This window comes from Podarcis liolepis (assembly GCF_965112155.1).
Source record: "Podarcis liolepis genome assembly, chromosome: 7".
NCBI lineage: Eukaryota > Metazoa > Chordata > Lepidosauria > Squamata > Lacertidae > Podarcis > Podarcis liolepis.
The window spans coordinates 94,421,561-94,441,140 of NC_139561.1; the positions used below are offsets into that span (position 1 = coordinate 94,421,561).

The window sequence follows — 19,580 nt, forward strand, 5'->3', positions numbered from 1 at the left end:
GGAATGTCTCCCAAAACTGCCCCCCCCCTTTCACAAGGAGCTCTCCCCCCCCCCCCCCGTGTCTTAAACTACACTTTGACTGGCAACCATCTTCAATCTCCTTGCTGGACAATCCCAACCAAAGATGCTTTAGATTCTCTGAAATCTACTCAGGAGTCCTGTAGTGATTTCATGCTCTTTATTGCAGCTTGTAAAACAGTAATTTAATTGCCCCCAAAACCTCAGGCTTTTACCTACATTATTTACACAATGAGTCCCGTCTGATTGGCTGATTCTGCTTCCCTCCTGGAGCCTGATTGGTCTTTTCCTGCAAGCCAGTCAGTTGTTGCATTCTATGATCCTACTTGCCTATTGTTCTAGGATCCAAGCTTAGTACATAACCTCCTTCCTCCGTGTCCCTATTTCTTAAATAGGCTTTATTTCAAAACAGGGTGGGGGGTAGAGATGGCTTAGTCTTCCAAACAACCCTTTATCCATTAGTTAGTAGACAAGCTTCCCAGTGCAAGGAGAGGAAAGCAGACCTCTGAGCCCAGCCTGGCCCCCCACCAAATGCTGCCTGCATGCCTTGAGGCCCCAAGACGGGCGAAGGAAGGCCTGGGGGGGCAGCTGCTGGCTGGGACTTTGATTGGGGCAGGGTGGGGGCACAAGGAGAGGGAGACCGGAAGACCGGCCAGGGGGTGGCACTGGGGGGATTTATTCACATTGGTTTTCTACCCAAAACCCACCCCCCCCCGGCTGTGAGGAGGGTGGCGCCTCCTCCATGAATTCCTCTTCCACTCCCAGCCACTCCGCTCTAACCTTTGCTAAAATCCTGCTCTCCTTCCTCCTCTCCGTCTCAGAGGCTGGGCTTTCTGTCTCATCTCAAGAACTGCCAAAGCGCCCGCAATTGCCTCTTATCTCCCACCCAAACCGTCCACATCAATCCTATGCGTCTCCTGTTCTGATGTCCATTTTTTGTCTTCTTTTCCAGCTTTTCAGACTTCTCCTCCCTTCCTTTCATGGAGATATCTAGTGCTTCTGTTTTCTTTGTCACTGTCTCTGCTTTAGTGGTCAAATTTGTCACCATTTCTATCAATTTGGGCTAATAGCTTCTCCAAATTTTCCTTCATCTCTTTAGTCAGATCCTGTTTCCTGCATTTTTCCTGCTGTCCCTCTTCCTTCTAGCTTGATACCCAACACACATAAGCTGTCTAACATAAAATCCAATTTTTCAAATTAAGATTTGAATTAAAACAAATAAACCAAATAATTACTGCGTTTAAAAGGACGGATACAGGGACTTCCGGGTTGGCGCCTCCGGCTATGGCGGAGCTCCCGTTCGGGAGGAACTTGCTCCGTGAAAAACACGGTCTGACCGCCATGGCGAAGGTGGAGACCCATTGAAATCACAAGTGGGAGAAGCTTATGAACCTGGGATTCGGCTGGCACCTTTTGCGCCTCCCCTACTAGCAGGCAAACCGTTTTGGGGATCCGGAGCGACGTGGGGTGAGTGGCACGGTGCTTTGAATCGACTGCTTCTTTCACGGAGTGAAGCCACATTGCTGTTGCCAGAGAGCACTGACTTTTTCCTGTGGACAATTGGATTTTAAACAACTACCCGGGAGTAGAATGGAAAATTGGACTTTTAAATACCTTAATTTGGCACTGAAGCGGGAAGGTCATAAACAGGAAGTCCGCTTTCCGTTTTTGTAAATAGACTGAAGCAAAGACGTTACAAGTTAAAGCCTTTGAAAGCTTTTGGCAAAGGATTAAATTTCCATCGGTTTAAAATACAAAACCCCCCTTGGAAGCAAGAGAAGAGGAGGAAATTTTGGACCTAGTGAGCCTCCAGGAGAGAGTGAAAAATCAAATTACCACTGCTCTGAACCTGGGAACGGGCTGCCAGATGACGTTTGGAGAGAGTGCATTGACAGAATGGATTTGACAGCTAGCTAAATAAGAGTATGATACTGTTTCCATTGTCCTCCTCTGCGTTTAAAAAAGAGGAAAAGTAACTGAAAATTGAAACTATCTTTAATGCTTGAGTTATGCCTGAAAGAACTGATACAAGTGGAGACTGTTTCCCTCTAGAGGGAGCTGTTGAAGCTGTTACAGGAGTGTAGCTGGGGGATTTCCAGCTGCAGATAAGGATTCTGAGAACCAGAGATTGACCTTGGACCATTTAAAAATGTTGACAGAAGAGGCTATTGTGACTGTTTTATGTAAGATAAGCTGTTCGCTGGGACAGCTTCACAAGATGGATGACATGACTTTTAAAGTTGATAATTTGGAACAGAAAGTGACTAATTTGAGTCAAAAAGCGAACACCAACACAGAAATAATTCAGGACTTGGTACAGGAATCCATTTTGGCAGGACAAATAGTGGAGGAGAAGGAGAAAGCTGCTGTTGCTGAACATAAAGTAATACAAATGGGATCCGTGGCTTTACAGAAGCAAATTGAGGACTATAAGTTGAGGCCTTTTATAATTGAATCTAGGAAAAGTCAGACTTTGAGAAATGGATCCCAGCTGGGATTAAAGAAGGAAAGTTGGAAAGAGTCCTCTATGCAGGGATTAACTGACTTTTGGGACATGGACTCGGGCCTGGAGGAGATTGAAGTTTTGGGGGCCTTTGGATTTGGAGGAATCTTGAAATATGCCCTGAAATACTTTATGGACTGTAGCCTCAACTATGGAAATTTGGCTGATCAGTTCAGAAGGAAGAAAAGGATTGACAGGTTGGAGTTTCCCCGAAATTTGCTCTTTAGCATTAAAGAAAATGAAGAAGACCTGCAGAAGGGACTTGGAAAAGACTTAAGAGCCTCAGACATAAGATCACCAGGTTGATGGACTTTATGGAGTTGACGGAAAGGACTGACAGAATCCGAAACCAGGGAGAGGAGATGGTAGAAGAAGATTGGAAAATTTAAAGTTTATATATAGACATATGGTAAAACTAATGTGTGATAGAAAAATGGTGGAATGATTTTTTATGGGCTTAGCAGAAATGTTATAAGGAGTTAAGCATATATAAGTATTTTAGTTTTAATGGAAAATAAGGTTTAAAAATATGTTATTTACAATATGATAGAAAATGGAGAAAGATGGAAAGGATTTGCTGAAACAATTAATAGAAGTGGAATACAAAAAGGGAGGTGAGAGCAGGTCAAGGAAACAAGGGAATGAAAGATAGAGTATGGAAAAGGGATGATGTATGTTCTTAAATTGTTTTTGTTTTGTTTTATTTAGGGTTAAGGTTAGGGAGTGGGGTTTGTTTAGTTTAGCTTAATGGGTTTAGTTTTGAGTTTAGGTTGTGTTTTGCATTGTTTATATACTGTACTGTATCCCCCCTCCTTTTTGCTTTCCTCCTTTGTCTTTTTTTCTGTTTTTCTCTTCCCTTTTTGTAATCTATAAAAGTAATAAATATTATTTTAAAATAAATAAATAAAAGGACGGATACAAATAGAAATTGTTTCCTCTAGAGGGAGCTTTTGAAACTGTTGCAGGAGTGGAGCTGGGGAATTTTCCAGCTGCAGAGATTAAAGTGTGTGAGAACTAGAGTTTGACCTTGGACAAGAATGTCTACAGAAGAAGCCTTAGTGATTGCATTTTGCAAGATAAATGTTTTATTGAAACAGCTTCATGAGAAGATGGATGTGATGACTATTAAAATTGACAATTTGGGACAAAAAATGACTGATTTGGGACAAGAAGTGAATATCTATACAGAAACTACTCAGGAATCGATTCAGGAATCCACTTTGACATGGCAAGTTGTGGAGAAGACGAGGGAGAAAGTTGTTGTAGAACCTCAAGTAATACAAGTGGAGAGAGCCCCAGTCTTACAGAGACAATTTGATGAATATAAGCTGTTGCCTTCTATGATTGAATTCAGAGAAAGCCAGTTGAAACACGTCCTGAAATATCTTTTGGACTCTAGTTTTGACTATGGAGAATGGGCTGACCTGACGAGAAGGAATAAAGACATTGTTAGGTTGGAGCTTCCCCGAGATCTACTCCTCAGTGTCAAAGGAAGGAAATTAAGAATAAGATCAGCAGAAGATAAAGTAAAGTGCATGTATAAATATGAAGAAGATCTGCAGAAGGGACATGGAAAAGAGTTAAGAGCCTCGGACAGAAGATCACCAGGTTGATGGACCATATGGAATTGATAGAAAGGACTGGCAGAATCCGAGACCAGGGAGAGGAGACAGTGGAAGAAGATTGGAAAAAAGTTTAAAATTTATTTATAGAAACATTGTAAAATTAATGAGTGTTAGAAAAATGTTGGAATGAAATTACATGGCTTTAGTAGAAATGTTATAAGGAGTTAAGTACAAATAAGTTTCAGGGTATTAATGGTAAGATAAGGTTAAAATAAATTATGACAATTATATGACAGAAAATAGTGAAAGATGGAAAGGATCTGCTGAAATAATTAATAATTAGAACACAAAAAAGGGAGGTGTGAGGAGGTCGATGAAACAAGTTAATGAAAGACAAAGATATGGAAATATTGGATGTGTTTTTAATTGTTTTTGCCTTTGCTTTGATGTACTGTGTCTTTTGTTTCTTTTTTATGTTTAGTAATGTATTGATTTGTATTGTTTATTTTTTCTCTCTTGCTTTCCTTTTTCTGTAATCTTTAAACTTTTAATAATTTTTTTTTTTAAAGTCCTTTTAAGAGCTACAACTGTATTTTTATAGAGAACTTTAAAAACGAGACTTTCATAAATCCCTCCGATCACACTCTTGGCATTGATATGATTCCTCCCGTTTGTATTATTTGATGAAATGAGATTTCCTTTTTGAAGCTCTTTCCACATTCCTAACACTGATAGGATTCCTCGACTGTGTGTAATTTTTGATGGGCAGTGAGACCTACTTTCCTGGTGAAGCTCTTTCCACATTCCACGCACTGATAGGTTTTTCCCCTGTATGAATTCTACGATGGGAAGTGAGAGTATAGCTGTGACTGAAGCTCTTTCCACACACCAAGCACTGATAGGATTTCTCTTTTGTATGAATTCTTTGATGGGAAGTGAAACTGTGCTTTCTAACGAAGCTCTTTCCACATTCCAAGCACTGATACGGTTTCTCCCCTTTATGATTTCTCTGATGGACAGTTAGACTTTCTTTCCTGGTGAAGCTCTTTCCACATTGCAGGCACTGATACGGTTTCTCCCCTTTATGATTTCTTTGATGAACAGTTAGACTTTCTTTCCTGGTGAAGCTCTTTCCACATTCCAGGCACTGATAGGGGTTTTCCCCTGTATGAATCCTTTGATGGGAAGTGAGATTGCGGCTGTTACGGAAGCTCTTTCCACATTCAACACACTGATAGGGTTTCTCCCCTGTATGAATTCTTTGATGGGAAGTGAAACTGCTTTTTTGACTGAAGCTCTTTCCACATTCCAAGCACTGATACGGTTTCTCCCCTTTATGATTTCTTTGATGAACAGTTAGACTTTCTTTCCTAGTGAAGCTCTTTCCACATTCCACACACTGATAGGGTTTGTCCCCTGTATGGATCATTTGATGGGAAGTGAGATTGGCACTCCGAGTGAAGCTCTTTCCACATTCCAAGCACTGATAGGGTTTCTCCCCTGTATGAATCCTTTGATGGGAAGTGAGCTTGGCCCTCTCACTGAAGCTCTTTCCACATTCCAAGCACTGATACGGTTTCTCCCCTGTATGAATCCTTTGATGGAAAGTGAGCTTAGCCCTCTGATTGAAGCTCTTTCCACACTCTAAGCAGTGATATGGTTTCTCCCCTGTATGAATTCTTTGATGTGCAGTGAGATGGGAGCTGTGATTGAAGCTCTTTCCACATTCCACGCAGTGATATGGTTTCTCTCCTGTATGAATTCTACGATGGGTAGTGAGATTGTGGCTGTGACAGAAGCTCTTTCCACACTCCAAGCAGTGATAGGGTTTCTCTTTTGTATGAATTCTTTGATGGGCAGTGAAACTCTGTTTCCAGGTGAAGCTCTTTCCACATTCCAAGCACTGATAGGGTTTCTTCTCAAGTGGATTTCTTTGATGGGAAGCGGAATGGGAGCTCTGACTGAAGCCCTCTCCACAGTCTGAATCCTGATATGGCTCCTTCACTGTGTGGATTTCATTGTGGTCTCCCTTGTTCTTCATTTCCAATTCATCCGCACCTGAAACTAAGAGGCAAACGGATTAGAGTCTTGGGAAGAAGTGCAGTACCAAATTACGGAACACTGCTAATTAATGCTTGGGACAGGGGAAGAACTGCTAAGTTGTTCAGTATGCAGTAATAAATCTAAACAAATTTAAAGAGCTGGAGAAATATTTTGGAACATTGACTCTGGACTGACTTGGTCATAGTCAGGTGCCTTGTGGTGGGCGATGTAAGAGCAGGGGAATAAAAATGGCAAACGTGAACTTCTTGTCATGTGACAAAGACACATGAGAGCAGAAGCAGCAAAGCAGGCTGGGAAGTGCTGGGACTGCACAATCATTTGGGCCTACTAAAGTTATTCAGGCCTAACTGCTAACTGTTGAGTCACTCTGACATGTGACTTAGCAGCCAGTTTCTCTGTGTGTTCTCTGAAAGATTTCAGTCAGAGTCAGTCTGCCTCAGTTGTGAGCAGAGTCAGTATGGAATCTCAGTCAACCTGTTTGGAACCATGTTGTTTATGAAGAAGTTTCTTTTAACTCAGTAAAGCTCTTATTCTTTAAAACTCTGCATTATTAATTTACGCTGCGCGTCACTTCTATGTGCTGAAAAACACTTTTTGTATATTGAAGAAAGGTGTGTAGCAGCTGCCAAATTTAAATTTCTTTAGTGGCTAAACATTTAATGATGATGTGCATCACCTTAAACCAGTTTGAATGTTTTCTTAAATTCTCGACATCACAGAGTGCAGCAGAAACTTATCATGTCGGCATTAGTATCATTATTCAAGTTTCCTTACAGTGGCACCTCGGTTTACATAACCTTCAGGTTACAGACTCCGCTAACCGAGAAACAGTACCTCGGGTTAAGAACTTTGCTTCGGGATGAGAACAGAAGTCATGCAGCAACAGCGCAGCAGCAGCAAGAGGCCCCATTAGCTAAAGTGGTGTTTCAGGTTAAGAACGGTTATAGGTTAAGAACAGACCTCCAGAACGAATTAAGTTCTTAACCCGAAGTACCACTGTACTTACATGTTACATTATTGTGAGAAGTTACAGGGGACGAGGCAGGGGGCCTTCTTGATAGGGGAACCCACCCTGTGGAACGCCCCACCCCATCAGATGTCAAGGAAAGAACTATGCAACTTTTAGAGGACTTCTGAAGGCACCTCTGTATTGGGAAGTTTTTAATGTTTGATGTTGGGTAAAAATAATAAAATTATCATTATTGTTACTACAGGGTTCACTGCCTGAGATTCAAAAAGCCTGGCTCTGTTTTGGGATGGAGTTTGTTTGGTTCAGTCGTGGAATCTGTGCCATCTCCAATGTCAAGCGACTCTTTGGTCAACCAGAGAGAGACAGAAGCAAGAACAAAAGCAGGAAACTTGACTGAAGCTACTTCAACACCTCAAATCACTCTGAATCCTACATTTAAGAAGGCCTGGGCAGTCCAGACATCCTGATCGTGGTTTTAAACGGCAGAACTGGAGGAAGAATAGTCACAGGGAAAACAATCAATAGCCATCCATCCACGGTTTGCTGTGGGAGTGTTAACATCCCAGGTGCTGTGGGTGGCGCTGTTGAGCCCCATCGAAATATCAGAGGTTCGTCACATAGAGAGATGTCTTGATTTACAAAACAGATAGGATGATCCAATAGGGAGCCTTACCGAGAGAGTCCAAGATCCCACGATTCTCCTCCATGACTTCCTTATGGAGAGCTCTCTGGTCAGGATCCAGCAACGCCCACTCCTCGTCTGTGAAATGGACAGCCACATCTTCAAAGCACACTGGACCCTAACAGAACAGGAAAAAGGCTGTCCTCCTAGAGAACATTCACTTGGCTCTGTTGTTTTCTACAGCGGCCAGACCCCTCTCTGCCTTCCTCATCCCTCTCTCCTGCTGCAGCTTCTGCCTCGGAGTCTGGGCTGCTCTCTGCCACAGACTCCCTCTGCTCCCTGAGCCCTCTTCCCTCTCCAGCTTCAGACCCCTCCTCCTCCTCCTCCTCCCAGTCGGCTCCCTCTTCTCTGGCTCCTCCCACCATTCCTCTGCATCCAACTGTGTCCAGCCAGTCTGCATCCAAGCAGTCCTTCCCCACAAGGCTCCTTCCCCCTACCTGATCTGGGTCCACAGCTGCTGCCTCCCCTCCACCACCATGAAAAGATGAAGGAGCAGGTCTTGGTGGCATCATTCCGTCACCTGGGAGAGACCAAGGTAAGTGGAAACCGTGAGCGCCTGCTTCTCTCAGAGGTGAAACAGTGCATCTCTAAGTACAGATGGGGCTTCGTCCAAGTCTCCCCTGCTAGCTTCCGGTTCCGCTCTGCTTTAATGGAGGCAGCGGGAGATCGTTGGAGAAGGAAAAACAAGGATGACTGAGGGTAATTCTCCTTGCAAGTTTCCCCCAGGAACAGGAGGCATTGGGCTTCACACCCAGTTCGTCTTGGTACCAGGCTCCGGCTCCGGTATGGATTGCGAGAGGCAGGGAGGCGCTGAGTGCAAAAGCCCTTCGCCTGCCGAAAACCCTCCTTCGCTGCCATTAAGAAGCAGAGGTTCTCCTGTCAATCAGAGCTCAATTTGGACTAATGTACAGGCGTTGCTGGAAGAGATGAGATCATAAACTGCGGAATTAAACCAGCTGCAAGGTCTTTAAGGTTTGAATTTGGGAATAAACTTCATTTGGTGCAAAAGACAGTGAGTGGTGGGAGAGGAGCCTATAGCTTCTTTATATAAAGTTTTCTTCTCTGCATTAATGATTTGGCAGTCCGCCATTGGATACTAGTTCAAATTATATATGTACAGGTGAACACGGATGAAACTGGATTGCAGATATGGAATATAACATCAAATGGAACTGTGTGTGTAAAAACAAAAAGGAAAAAGGGAGGGAAGCTCTATTTTACAAAATGTTTACGATGGAAAATTAGAGGTGACTCTTCCCCATCCTGTATTATATACAGACTGAACTGAATAATGCTAAAAGGACATGGAATTTAATTGGATAAATGTGCATTTATCTTAGGCCAGAGAGAGGGATGTAAGGAATCTGAAAGTTGTGAGGGAGCTGATAAGGTTCATTACTGAGTCATTTGCAGTTCTTACCGATCCCTCTCCTTCCCAGGCAGAGAAGAAAAATGGCAAAAACTGATTATTTATTGGGACAATGTGATTTTTGCAGCTGCTGTTAAAGTTGACGAACAGCGAAGCACAGTACAGAGCGATGGAGAATTTCTGAAACCACAATGGGATATTAGCTCCGCCCAAGGAATAATGGAGAACAGCAACAACCAGGAAAAGATAAAATATTTTACAAGGACAGGAAAAAACATCACGAACAGGAAGATTGCCACACACGGGAAGAGTAAGGATATCGCTGGAGTGCCTCACTTGTAGTTTTATATATTATTTGTATAAAGGATTCTTATCTTGACAGGGGGGTAATTGAAAATAATAAGATTTTGGAATGCATAAATCAAGAAAATCATCAAACCATCGGTTTTAGCATGCGGGGGTGTCAGGACTGGTCGTTGTCCTCTTCAGATCACCACACAAACGCTTCTTGTTCTTTTATAAAACTTTTTATTGCGTATTAACAAAACATTCTTATAAACAGTTCTTAACTATTCTTCCTCAGAGTCACTTCTTTCAGATACCTTCTGAGCTCTGCTTCTCCATGACCAGCCACTCTCAAAATGGCGAAGGCGCCCTTCCCTTCGCTTTCCCGCTCTTTTTTCTAACCTCCTGGCTAGAGCTGGCCTGTATCTCCCCTCCTCCGAATCTGAGCTAGAACTTAACCCTTGCCTTTCCTGTGAACAACCGGTCCCTCCCTGTTGTTCCCCTTGCTCCCTTCTATTAGATTCACTGCTCTCCTCCCCCCCTTGGGGAATGCTTTCTCCCTCTGATAAACTGAAAACCTCTAATTCTTCCCTGACATCACCCCCTCCCCTAAGCCCCCCTTCCTCCTCCTCGCTCTCCTCTGTTTCTGGAGGACCGAACCCTATGAACTCCTCTTCCTCGCTATCTGTCTCTTCAAAAATTTCTTGAAGATGCCAGTTCTGGGGTTTTGGCTTGTGGGGATATTTTCTATGAAATTCTCGCTGCAATTCCGGAACGTTAATTTTTTCTGCTGGTTCCCATGAGTTCTCAGACTCATCTAACCCTTTCCATGCAACCAAATACTGTAATTTCCTCCTACTTATTCTCGAGTCTAATATCTCTTCCACTTCGGTCTCTTCTTCCCCCATCATGGTGGGGAAAGGAGGTGGTTCCCTTGAGATTTGATACTTATGTGCTGGTACAAACACTGACAATAAAGATCTATGAAATACAGGGTGTATTCTCATATTTTCAGGCAAATGAAGCTTGAAAGCGACTGGGTTAATTTGAGCCTTTACTTGGAAAGGTCCCAATCTCCTTGGTTCTAGCTTTTTACACTTCCCTCGTGTTGGTAGTCCCTTGGTAGACAGCCATACCCAGCTCCCTACTTGGATTTCTTCCCCAACTCGCCGGTGCCTATCTGCAGCTTTTTTGTAAGCCTCTTTAGCTTCTTCCAAATCCTCTTTCAATATCTCATGCATGCACCTCAACTCCTCTATCATTTGTTCTGCTGCTGGTACTGCTAACTGCTCCTCTTGACCTGGGAATGCCCTTGGGTGCAAGCCATAGTTTGCCACAAATGGGGCTCTGCCCGTAGACACATGCATTGCATTATTATACGCAAACTCTGCTAGACTCAACTTCTCTAACCACCCGCTCTGCTGATAACCAGCATAACACCTCAGATATTGTTGTAGTGTTGCATTCGTTCTTTCAGCTTCCCCATTGGTTTGCGGGTGTCTCGCTGACGTGAGGCTTAGCTCCACATCTAGTAACTGCATTAACCTCTTCCAAAATTGTGATGTAAATTGGGCCCCTCTATCTGAAATGATTTGTGATGGCATACCATGCAACCTAAAAATATTATCTAAAAACATCTTTGCAGTTTCCTGTGCGGTCGGAATTTTGGTACATGGTATGAAATGTGCCATCTTGGTTAGCATGTCAACCACTACAAAGATCACTGTTTGCCTGTGCGATGACGGTAGATCCGTTATAAAATCCATAGACACCACATCCCAAGGCCTTCCCGGCGTGGGCATAGGTTGCAACAACCCTGCGGGAGCTGCTCTGGGTGCCTTGGCTCGTTGACATACTTCACAACCTCTTACATATTGTGTTACTTCCTCCCTCAACTTTGGCCACCAGAACTGCCGTGTGATCTGATACAGGGTCTTTTCTCTACCAAAATGTCCTGCAGTCGGGTTATCATGATGTTGCCTCAACACTTTACCTCTTAATTCACCTGCAGGTACATACAGCACCCCTCTCCTGTACAACAATCCATCTTTTTCTTTGAAACCTTCCTCTTCCCCTTTACCTTTTCTCAGTTCCTCCATTTTCTTTTGTGCAAACTCATCTGTTACTGTCAATTGCTGAAATTCTCTGCCGTCCACTACTACGGCTGCACACCCCCACTGATCCGATCTCAGCATTTCTCGCAACTTGGGAGGTGCTTCCCCTTCCATATACTCAGGTTTGCGCGATAGCGCGTCTGCACGAATGTTTTGATGCCCAGGTATGTACTCAATCCTAAAATTAAACCCAGCAAAAAACTCTGCCCACCTAATTTGCCTTTGGTTTAGCTGTCTAGCAGTTCTCCAATACTCTAAATTCTTATGATCTGTTTGTACCACCACCTGATGTGATGCCCCTTCCAAAAAATGTCTCCACACTTTAAAGGCAGCGTGCACAGCTAAAAGTTCCTTATCAAATATGGTGTAGTTTTGTTCTGATTGATTTAATTTTCTAGAGTAGAATGCACAGGGTCTCCAGTCCCCTTCCTTGTCCTGTTGCAGCAGAATGGCCCCAATAGCCCTGTCAGAGGCATCAGTTTCTACCTTTATACGCTTACTTGGATCTAGGTGCATAAGATATTTTTCTGAAGCAAACACCACCTTTAATTTATCAAAGGCCTTCTGTGCTTCCTCAGTCCATCTGAATGGCCCCTTGCCTCTTAGACAATCAGTTAGTGGCGCTGTGATTTTGGAGTAATTACCTATGAATTTACGATAGAAATTAGCAAATCCTAAAAACCTCTGTAGATCTTTCTTAGTTTTAGGTGCCTCCCATTCCACCACTGCCTGAACTTTACTGGGGTCCATGTGCACCCCTTTGTGGGAAATGCAATATCCCAGGAACTCCACCTTTTGTGTGTGGAATTTACACTTCTCTAACTTCACATATAACCTGTTGGTCCTCAATCTCTCTAACACCTGTGTGACATGTTTTACGTGTTCCTCCATACTTTCACTATATATTAAGAGGTCATCTAAATAAGAGACACAGAACTGATCCAGTATACCTGCTAAGACGTGATTGATGAAGGTTTGAAATACCCCTGAGCCATTTTGCAAGCCAAAAGGCATTACCAAGAATTCAAATGCACCATACTTAGTACAAAAACTGGTTTTCCACTCATCCCCTTCTCTGACCCTTATCAGATTATATGCTCCTCGTAGATCAAGCTTGGTAAAGACTTTGGCTGACCTTACTCTCTCTAAGAGGTCATCTATACGTGGCAGTGGGCACACACGAGGCTTCATTTGACTGTTAAGGATTCTGAAGTCACATACTAATCTTGGTGCCCCTTCCTCACCTTTCTTTTTGACAAAAAAGACAGGAGCACCCCCAGAGGCCGTAGACTCTCTAATAAAACCTCTCTGCAAATTCTTTTGCAGGAACTCCCTCAATGCTGCAGATTCTACTTCCGACATGGCATATATCTTGCTTGGTGGCAACTGTGCCCCAGGGACTAGATCTATCTTGCAATCATAGGGCCTATGTGGTGGAAGTTTATCTGCTTCTTTTTCACAAAAAACATCCTGATAAGCCATATATTGTGATGGAATCTCACTTTCATTCCCCATCAACTTCCCTTCTACCTCTGTTCCCATTACTTCCACCGAGATTTTTCCCTTTTGCCCCAAACAATGTGTCATACAATATATCGAACCAAAAACCAAAGATCTTTGATGCCAGGCAATTACCGGATTATGACGATTGAGCCAACTCATGCCCAGCACCATTGGGTGCCCAGCTAGTTTGGTCACATGAAATGCCCTGGTCTCTGAGTGATGACCCATATCCATTCTCATTGGTGGAGTCTCATAAGTCACTTCTCCTGAAAGTAGCGGTCTGCCGTTGATTGTTTTCACTCGCAGTGGGGAACTCAAAGGTAACAAAGCGATTTTGTGTTCCTGTACCAATTTCTGGTCTATGAAATCTGCTGACGCTCCTGAGTCTAACAACGCCTCTACCTGGACGCTGTGTCCATTGGGTAGTTGTAGTTGCACCTTCACCGTTAGCCCTGGGATAGGTGGTTCCGCGTGAGAGCCTTCTATTGCTTCTCCACCCGGCTGCAAGCTCCCATTTCCAGCCGGGGACATTCGTTTCCCTGATGCAGTTCCTCTGGGCAATTGTCGTGTCTCATGTCTGCTCCAGATAGAGACTCCCATCCTTTACGATTGTGACATTGTCGTGCTAGATGCCCTGGTTTTCCACAGACAAAGCAACGCCTTGCATCTCTTCCTTTCCCTGCATTTCCTCTTACCATGGAAGAGGTAGTAACTGGGAGGGGTCTGGCTGCTCCTAATTCCATGGGCTCTGGCCGCTCTCGTCCTGTCACGTTGCCCGCTCTGCTCTCTGTACTTTCGATATTATTTTCCCGCCACCGTGGTCTCCATTGTTCCTTCTTTTCACTAGCCCTCCGTTCCACGCGTAGGCTCAATTGCAGGCACGTTCGGACCAGAGAGTCCAAGGAACTAGGTTCTGGCATTTGGGCCAATTGGTCTAAAATCTCATTATTCAGTCCTTCCCTAAAAAGGGCTGCAACTGTTGGTGAATTCAGATCCCATTTTAATTTCTGCACCAGCAAACTAAAGTTGGACCAATAAACTCCCACAGTGTCTTTTCCTTGTCTCATTCTCAACAGCTGCCTAGCTGTGGTTGTTTCATGTGCAGGGTCTAAGAAAATTGTGTCTAGATACTGAAGAAAAATTTGTAGATTTCCTAGGGCGACATCCCTCCGAGATATGAGGGGTATAACACAGTCCTTAGCCCTCCCTTCCAAGAAATTAATCACATAAGCAACCTTCTCTTGCTCAGATTGAAATTCTTTATCCTTTATCTCAATTATGTAAGAAATTTCTGTCTTGAAAGCCATGTATTCAGAGCTTTCTCCCTTGAAGCTACGTGGACGTACAGTAAATGTTTTACTCACTCTATCTCCACACGTCGATTGCAGCATGGTTCTATGTTCTCCCAGTGCTGCCGATAGTACGTCGACTTGACTTTTCAACTGTAAGTTCTGTTGCCATAAGTCCTGTAATGTTAGCTGGAGCGCGGGGGTTTCTCCTTGCCCAACTGGCGCCACAGCTCCATCCATTTTGGTTTCTCCTTCTTTACTTATAGTGAAGATGCGCAGAGCAGAAGGTATTCTGTCAGGACTGGTCGTTGTCCTCTTCAGATCACCACACAAACGCTTCTTGTTCTTTTATAAAACTTTTTATTGCGTATTAACAAAACATTCTTATAAACAGTTCTTAACTATTATTCCTCAGAGTCACTTCTTTCAGATACCTTCTGAGCTCTGCTTCTCCATGACCAGCCACTCTCAAAATGGCGAAGGCACCTTTCCCTTCGCTTTCCCGCTCTTTTTTCTAACCTCCTGGCTAGAGCTGGCCTGTATCTCCCCTCCTCCGAATCTGAGCTAGAACTTAACCCTTGCCTTTCCTGTGAACAACCGGTCCCTCCCTGTTGTTCCTCTTGCTCCCTTCTATTAGATTCACTGCTCTCCTCCCCCCCTTGGGGAATGCTTTCTCCCTCTGATAAACTGAAAACCTCTAATTCTTCCCTGACATCGGGGGGGACCTATATTATATAATTTTGTATAAGATTGGTATTAGTAATTGTATTGTAATTTCGCATTGTTATAAGGAGGCTATTATTGGATTGTAATTGTAAACTAATCTAATTACTATCATAAACGTCTCCCCTGCTGAGTACATTTGGACATTTGTACCCATTTCATATAATAGTTGTGCAAAAATACACCCCCCCCCAAGCTCTGGGCTCCAGGTGTCTTCCCCCAAAAGATGCAAAGAACTCAGAGATTAGTTTCAAAACCAAGAGAATGTGACAAAACGGGGGAGAAAACACTCCTTCCTCCTTACCCAGAGGCCTCACTCTGGCGTCCAGCGGAGTCTTCTCTGTCTTAGAAGAATCAAGACCCATTTCTGCCAAAAGATCCTTCCTCTGAAAGAGCAACAAGGATTCAAAACAGAGAATGGGGAGAAGGGTTAGAGAAGGAATGGCAGAGGCAAGCGCTTTCGGGGGAGAGAGGTGAAAGCTGCTTCCTGCTTCTGCTAGACTGGTGTCTGGGGTTGGCTGCCAGGACCATGAAACATTGGTCCTCAAGGATCTTCACGGGCTCCCAGAACGTTTCCCAGCACAATTCAAAGCCCTAAACGGCCTGAAAGGCCCAGTATACCCAAAGGAGCGTCTCCATGAACTGAGGTCCAGTTCCGAGGGTCTTCTGCTGATTCCCTCACTGTGATAAGTGAAGTTACAGGGAACCAGGCAGAAGACCTTCTCCACAGTGGCCCCCACCCTGGGGAATATCCTCCCATCAGGTGAGAAGGAGATAAGAAAATGCATAACTTTTAGAAGACATCAGATGTCTTCTTATGCTTTTATATGTGCTGGAAGGCACCCAGCCACATGGGTGTCATAAATAATAATAATAATAAAATAATAATAATCTTTCCTAAAAAGGATGGGCCATTAGGAAATGATTTGGGAATACTCTCCCTCCTCTTTGGAGCCCCTTGGGAGATCCAGAGGAAAGTCTCTCTCACCTGCTGCTCTGCCTGCTTCCTCTCCTCTGCCTGACTCAGGAGGAAACCTTCGGCCAGGGCCACTGCCTGGGAACTGGTCTCCGCTCCGCATTCCCTCACCCAGATCTCCATCTCCAGAGGAAGGACAGCCAGGAACTGCTCCAAGATCACCAGGTCCAACATCTGAGCTTTCGTGTGCCTTTCTGGCTTCAGCCATTGACGGCAAAGGTGGTAGAGTTGGTTGCAAACCTCTCGGGGTCCTTTGGCCTCCTGGAAGCAGAACTGACTGAGCTGCTGGCTCTGCACCTCTGAGCAAGGGGTGTCCTCCTCACCCAGGATCCTCTCCATGGAGTTTTCCCAGGATCCCCCACTGCTCCCCGTTTCCATGGCATGGCCTCTTCCTGCTTCAGGGCCAGCTGAGTCTTGCTCATCCATCTGGGCTCTCCGGAAGTCTCCAAGAGATGGGAAGGAGCCCCTTGGTCCTCTGCCAAGTTCTAATGGAAGGTGCAGCAAATCCTATGAATCAAACACATTCTTCTATTATAAGATCAAAGCACAGCCAAGAGAAGAAGAATGTTCCCTGAGGAAGCGTGGGGAGAGAAGGAGGAGGAAGAAGTCATAACTGTGAGTGACAAGTGAGTGTAATCTGGAGCCAGGGCAATAGTGGGGGTCCCTCCCAACCCCACTTCATAGTCCAGAGCTTCGCCCCAACCCAACCATATCTGCTTGGGTGGCTTGGTGAGCAGCAGGGCCCATGTCTAGCTCCAGCCACCGTCCCTTGGGGACTTCCTGCTCTGGATCCGAGGGGACGGTGGCAAGGCCCTCTGGGTGGAACTGCCCTGGAAGACGCCTCGGAAACTGGCCCCAAATGCAGCGGTTGGGTTCTCACCTGGGTTCCCTCTTTTACTAATGGCATTTCTATCCCACCTTTTCTCCAACAGGCTTCAGGTGGGGTCAGGGACTGGACCCAAGAGGAATGCTGGAGACCCCCTTCCCTCCTCCTGAACCTTCCCGAGAAGAGGAGGACAGTATAGATTGACAACAGTGGTTTGCAGAAGGTCATGGTTCAGAGGCTGCAGAGGGGAGAAGCTGGGAAATATTGGGAGAGGAGCAGCAGGAGGAAGAAGCAGCACCAGGGGAGAGACAGCTGACAGACTCTGTGTCTTCAGAAAGCATTCCTGACCCTCCTTCTCCCAGGATCCAGCATGCATTGAGAGTAGGAGAACAGGAAGCTCAGAGGCAGAAAGCACAGATCAGCCGACGCAGGGATGACGTAGAAGAGGAGAGACAGAGGGGTGGGACTTTACTCAGAACAACGCCATTACTGCAGTGAAGAGGCGCTGTTCAAAGTCTCTCTCTGTAAATATTGAATAAAGGACTCGGCAGGAACTCTTCTTGTTGTCTACTTCTTGGCTGGCCACTGGGGGAGGGATGGGATTCCCTGAAGCCTGACAGGTGGCATCTACCCCTCCTCACTGAAGACCCACGAAAATCCTTTGGCATACATGTAGTTCCTGTTTTAAAATACCTGCATTGGTTGCCAGTTCATTTCTGGGCCTAAGTTCATCAACAGACCAACACTTTATATTGTTTAGTTGGCAATGGAAGAGGAGAAAGGCCCATGACTCTCCCTTAATCGAAGCACAACCACAAGGGCTTTGCCATGTGGAAAGCTCTCTCTTCACTCTGTTCTGTTTCCCCTTTATTTTTGGTCGCGTTCAAACCAATTCATTAACCCAAAAGTCATACGCTGACCACTGACAATGAACCTGATGTCGCAAATTTATTATGCTGCTTTTGTGATATACAAATGGCATGAGAAGACTTGCTTTATTTATCTGTATTCTTTATTATTCCTATGATCCTTCTTTATAAAACCCAATAAAAAGTTATTCAATAAAAAAGGGGGAACAACACACACACACATACAAACACACACACACACAGGCTCCATCTGTGTTGCATCTGATATGCTAGCAGGCTTTAAATTAATCACCAGAAAACGAAAAGGTTAGCAAAGAATATGAGAGGAGAAGACCAGAAGGTTTTGGGGGAGGAAACAGGGGTTCAAACTGAAAACAAAATATTTGTGTGTTACTGTGACAAATACCAATTTATGTTGTTTCAAAATAATTATGTGCTGAAATTAAAGCATATGTCCAGATGGGGGATGCAGAAATATTTATCTCCTTTTTTATGGCAGGGAAAATGTCAAGTTAAAATTAAAGTATTGCCAGATGCCAAGGGAAGCGAAGTAGGACGTGACCCTCCTTTCTGTTTGTGCGCTTCTTTAGATTCCTTGACTTTATCCTGGATAAAAAGATTTGGGGGGGGGGTCCTGGATGCCCCCTTTCGCCCATCTCCTTTCAAACATGAACAGCATCTCTTGCAAGAAAGGAAAATAAGGGGAGATAAAAGAAAGGGAGCCCCCCGCCCCCCGGAAGCGGAGTTGGCGAAGGAGGCCCCCCCGCCCAGCTGCCCCCTCGAGCCTGAAAACTCCCGGGAAGCGGGGCCAACAGACCCTCCCTTTCGGGCCCCCCCAACCCCCTCCCTCCTCCCTGTCCCCGGCAAGGCTCCTCCCTCCCTCTTCCGCCCCCTCCCCCTCCCGGGCCTGGTCCGGGGCAGGAGGAAGAGGAAACGCCGGGATTTTACCTCAGCGTCGCGGGGCAGGGAGTTCCGCAGGCTTCCCCCGAGAGGAGCCCGGCCGGCGAAGGCGAGGCCGGAAGGGACGTCAGAGGGGGGGGAGGAGCGGCCCGCCTTCCTTTCCTGTCCTCTCTAGGAAGCCAGCTCGGCGCCCCTTAACCCTTCACTCTCCCGGCGCCGCGCAGGCGCAGAGCTGCTCCCTCGGAGGGGAAGAGGCCGCACTTGGGTCCGCAAAGGGGGAGAGGGGGGTCTTGGGGGGGCAGAGGGGGGCGTCTCTCTTGGGGGCTCCTGGGGGGCTGCGGGGCAGTGAGCCCTGTCCCAAGAAGAGGGGGTCCGGGGGGCCTGGGAGGGTCCGGGAAGAAGGAGCACTGGGCGCGTGTGCGTGGGAAGGGGGAACCCGTGTCCGGGAGGAGGAGCCCCTCTCTCTGCCTGGGGCTGGGAAGGGGAGCGGGGAGCCTTCCAGGGGGGTCTTGGGGGTGGCAGATGGGGGACCCGGGGGTGTCTCTCTTGGGGGCTCCTGGGGGGCTGCGGGGCAGAGCCGTGTCCCAGCAAGAGGGGGTCCGGGGGGCCTGGGAGGGCGCGTGTGCGTGGGAAGGGGGAACGCGTGTCCCGGAGGAGGAGCCCCTCTCTCTGCCTGGGGATGCGAAGGGGCGTCTAGGCGGGGGAGAGGGGGTCCTGGGGGGCCAGATGGGGGACCCGGGGTGTCTCTCTTCGGGGGGCTGCGGGGCAGTGAGCCCTGTCCCAGAAAAAGGGGGGCCTGGGGGGGCCTGGGAGGGTGCGGGGCCCCCGGCCGAGAGGAGGGCGCGTGTGCGTGGGAAGGGGGAACCCGTGTCCCGGAGGAGGAGCCCCTCTCTCTGCCCGGGGCTGCGGGGCAGAACCATGTCT

At 46.0% G+C, this 19,580-nt stretch overlaps 1 protein-coding gene across 1 annotated transcript; it reads right to left on the reverse strand.

Moving 5' to 3' along the window:
- Positions 1–4,556: 4,556 nt before the first annotated feature.
- LOC310712809 (uncharacterized protein) lies at positions 4,557–18,777 on the reverse strand. Its single transcript, XM_083516184.1, has 6 exons — positions 18,705–18,777; positions 16,074–16,568; positions 15,390–15,471; positions 8,240–8,322; positions 7,794–7,920; positions 4,557–6,150 (listed from the first exon to the last, which is right to left on the reverse strand). The coding sequence occupies exons 2-6, from the start codon at positions 16,485–16,487 to the stop codon at positions 4,862–4,864; spliced, it is 1,995 nt and encodes a 664-aa protein (XP_083372310.1). The 5' UTR covers positions 16,488–16,568; positions 18,705–18,777; the 3' UTR covers positions 4,557–4,861.
- Between the last annotated feature and the right edge of the window lie 803 nt (positions 18,778–19,580).

Excerpts from the sequence above, each read along its gene's own strand:
- LOC310712809 (XM_083516184.1), bottom strand. The coding sequence starts at position 16,487 with ATGGATGAGCAAGACTCAGCTGGCCCTGAAGCAGGAAGAGGCCATGCC. Across the intron at positions 15,472-16,073 it reads GGAAGCAGGCAGAGCAGCAG|AGGAAGGATCTTTTGGCAGA; the intron begins GTGAGAGAGACT and ends TTGCTCTTTCAG. Across the intron at positions 6,151-7,793 it reads TGGGATCTTGGACTCTCTCG|TTTCAGGTGCGGATGAATTG; the intron begins GTAAGGCTCCCT and ends TTTGCCTCTTAG.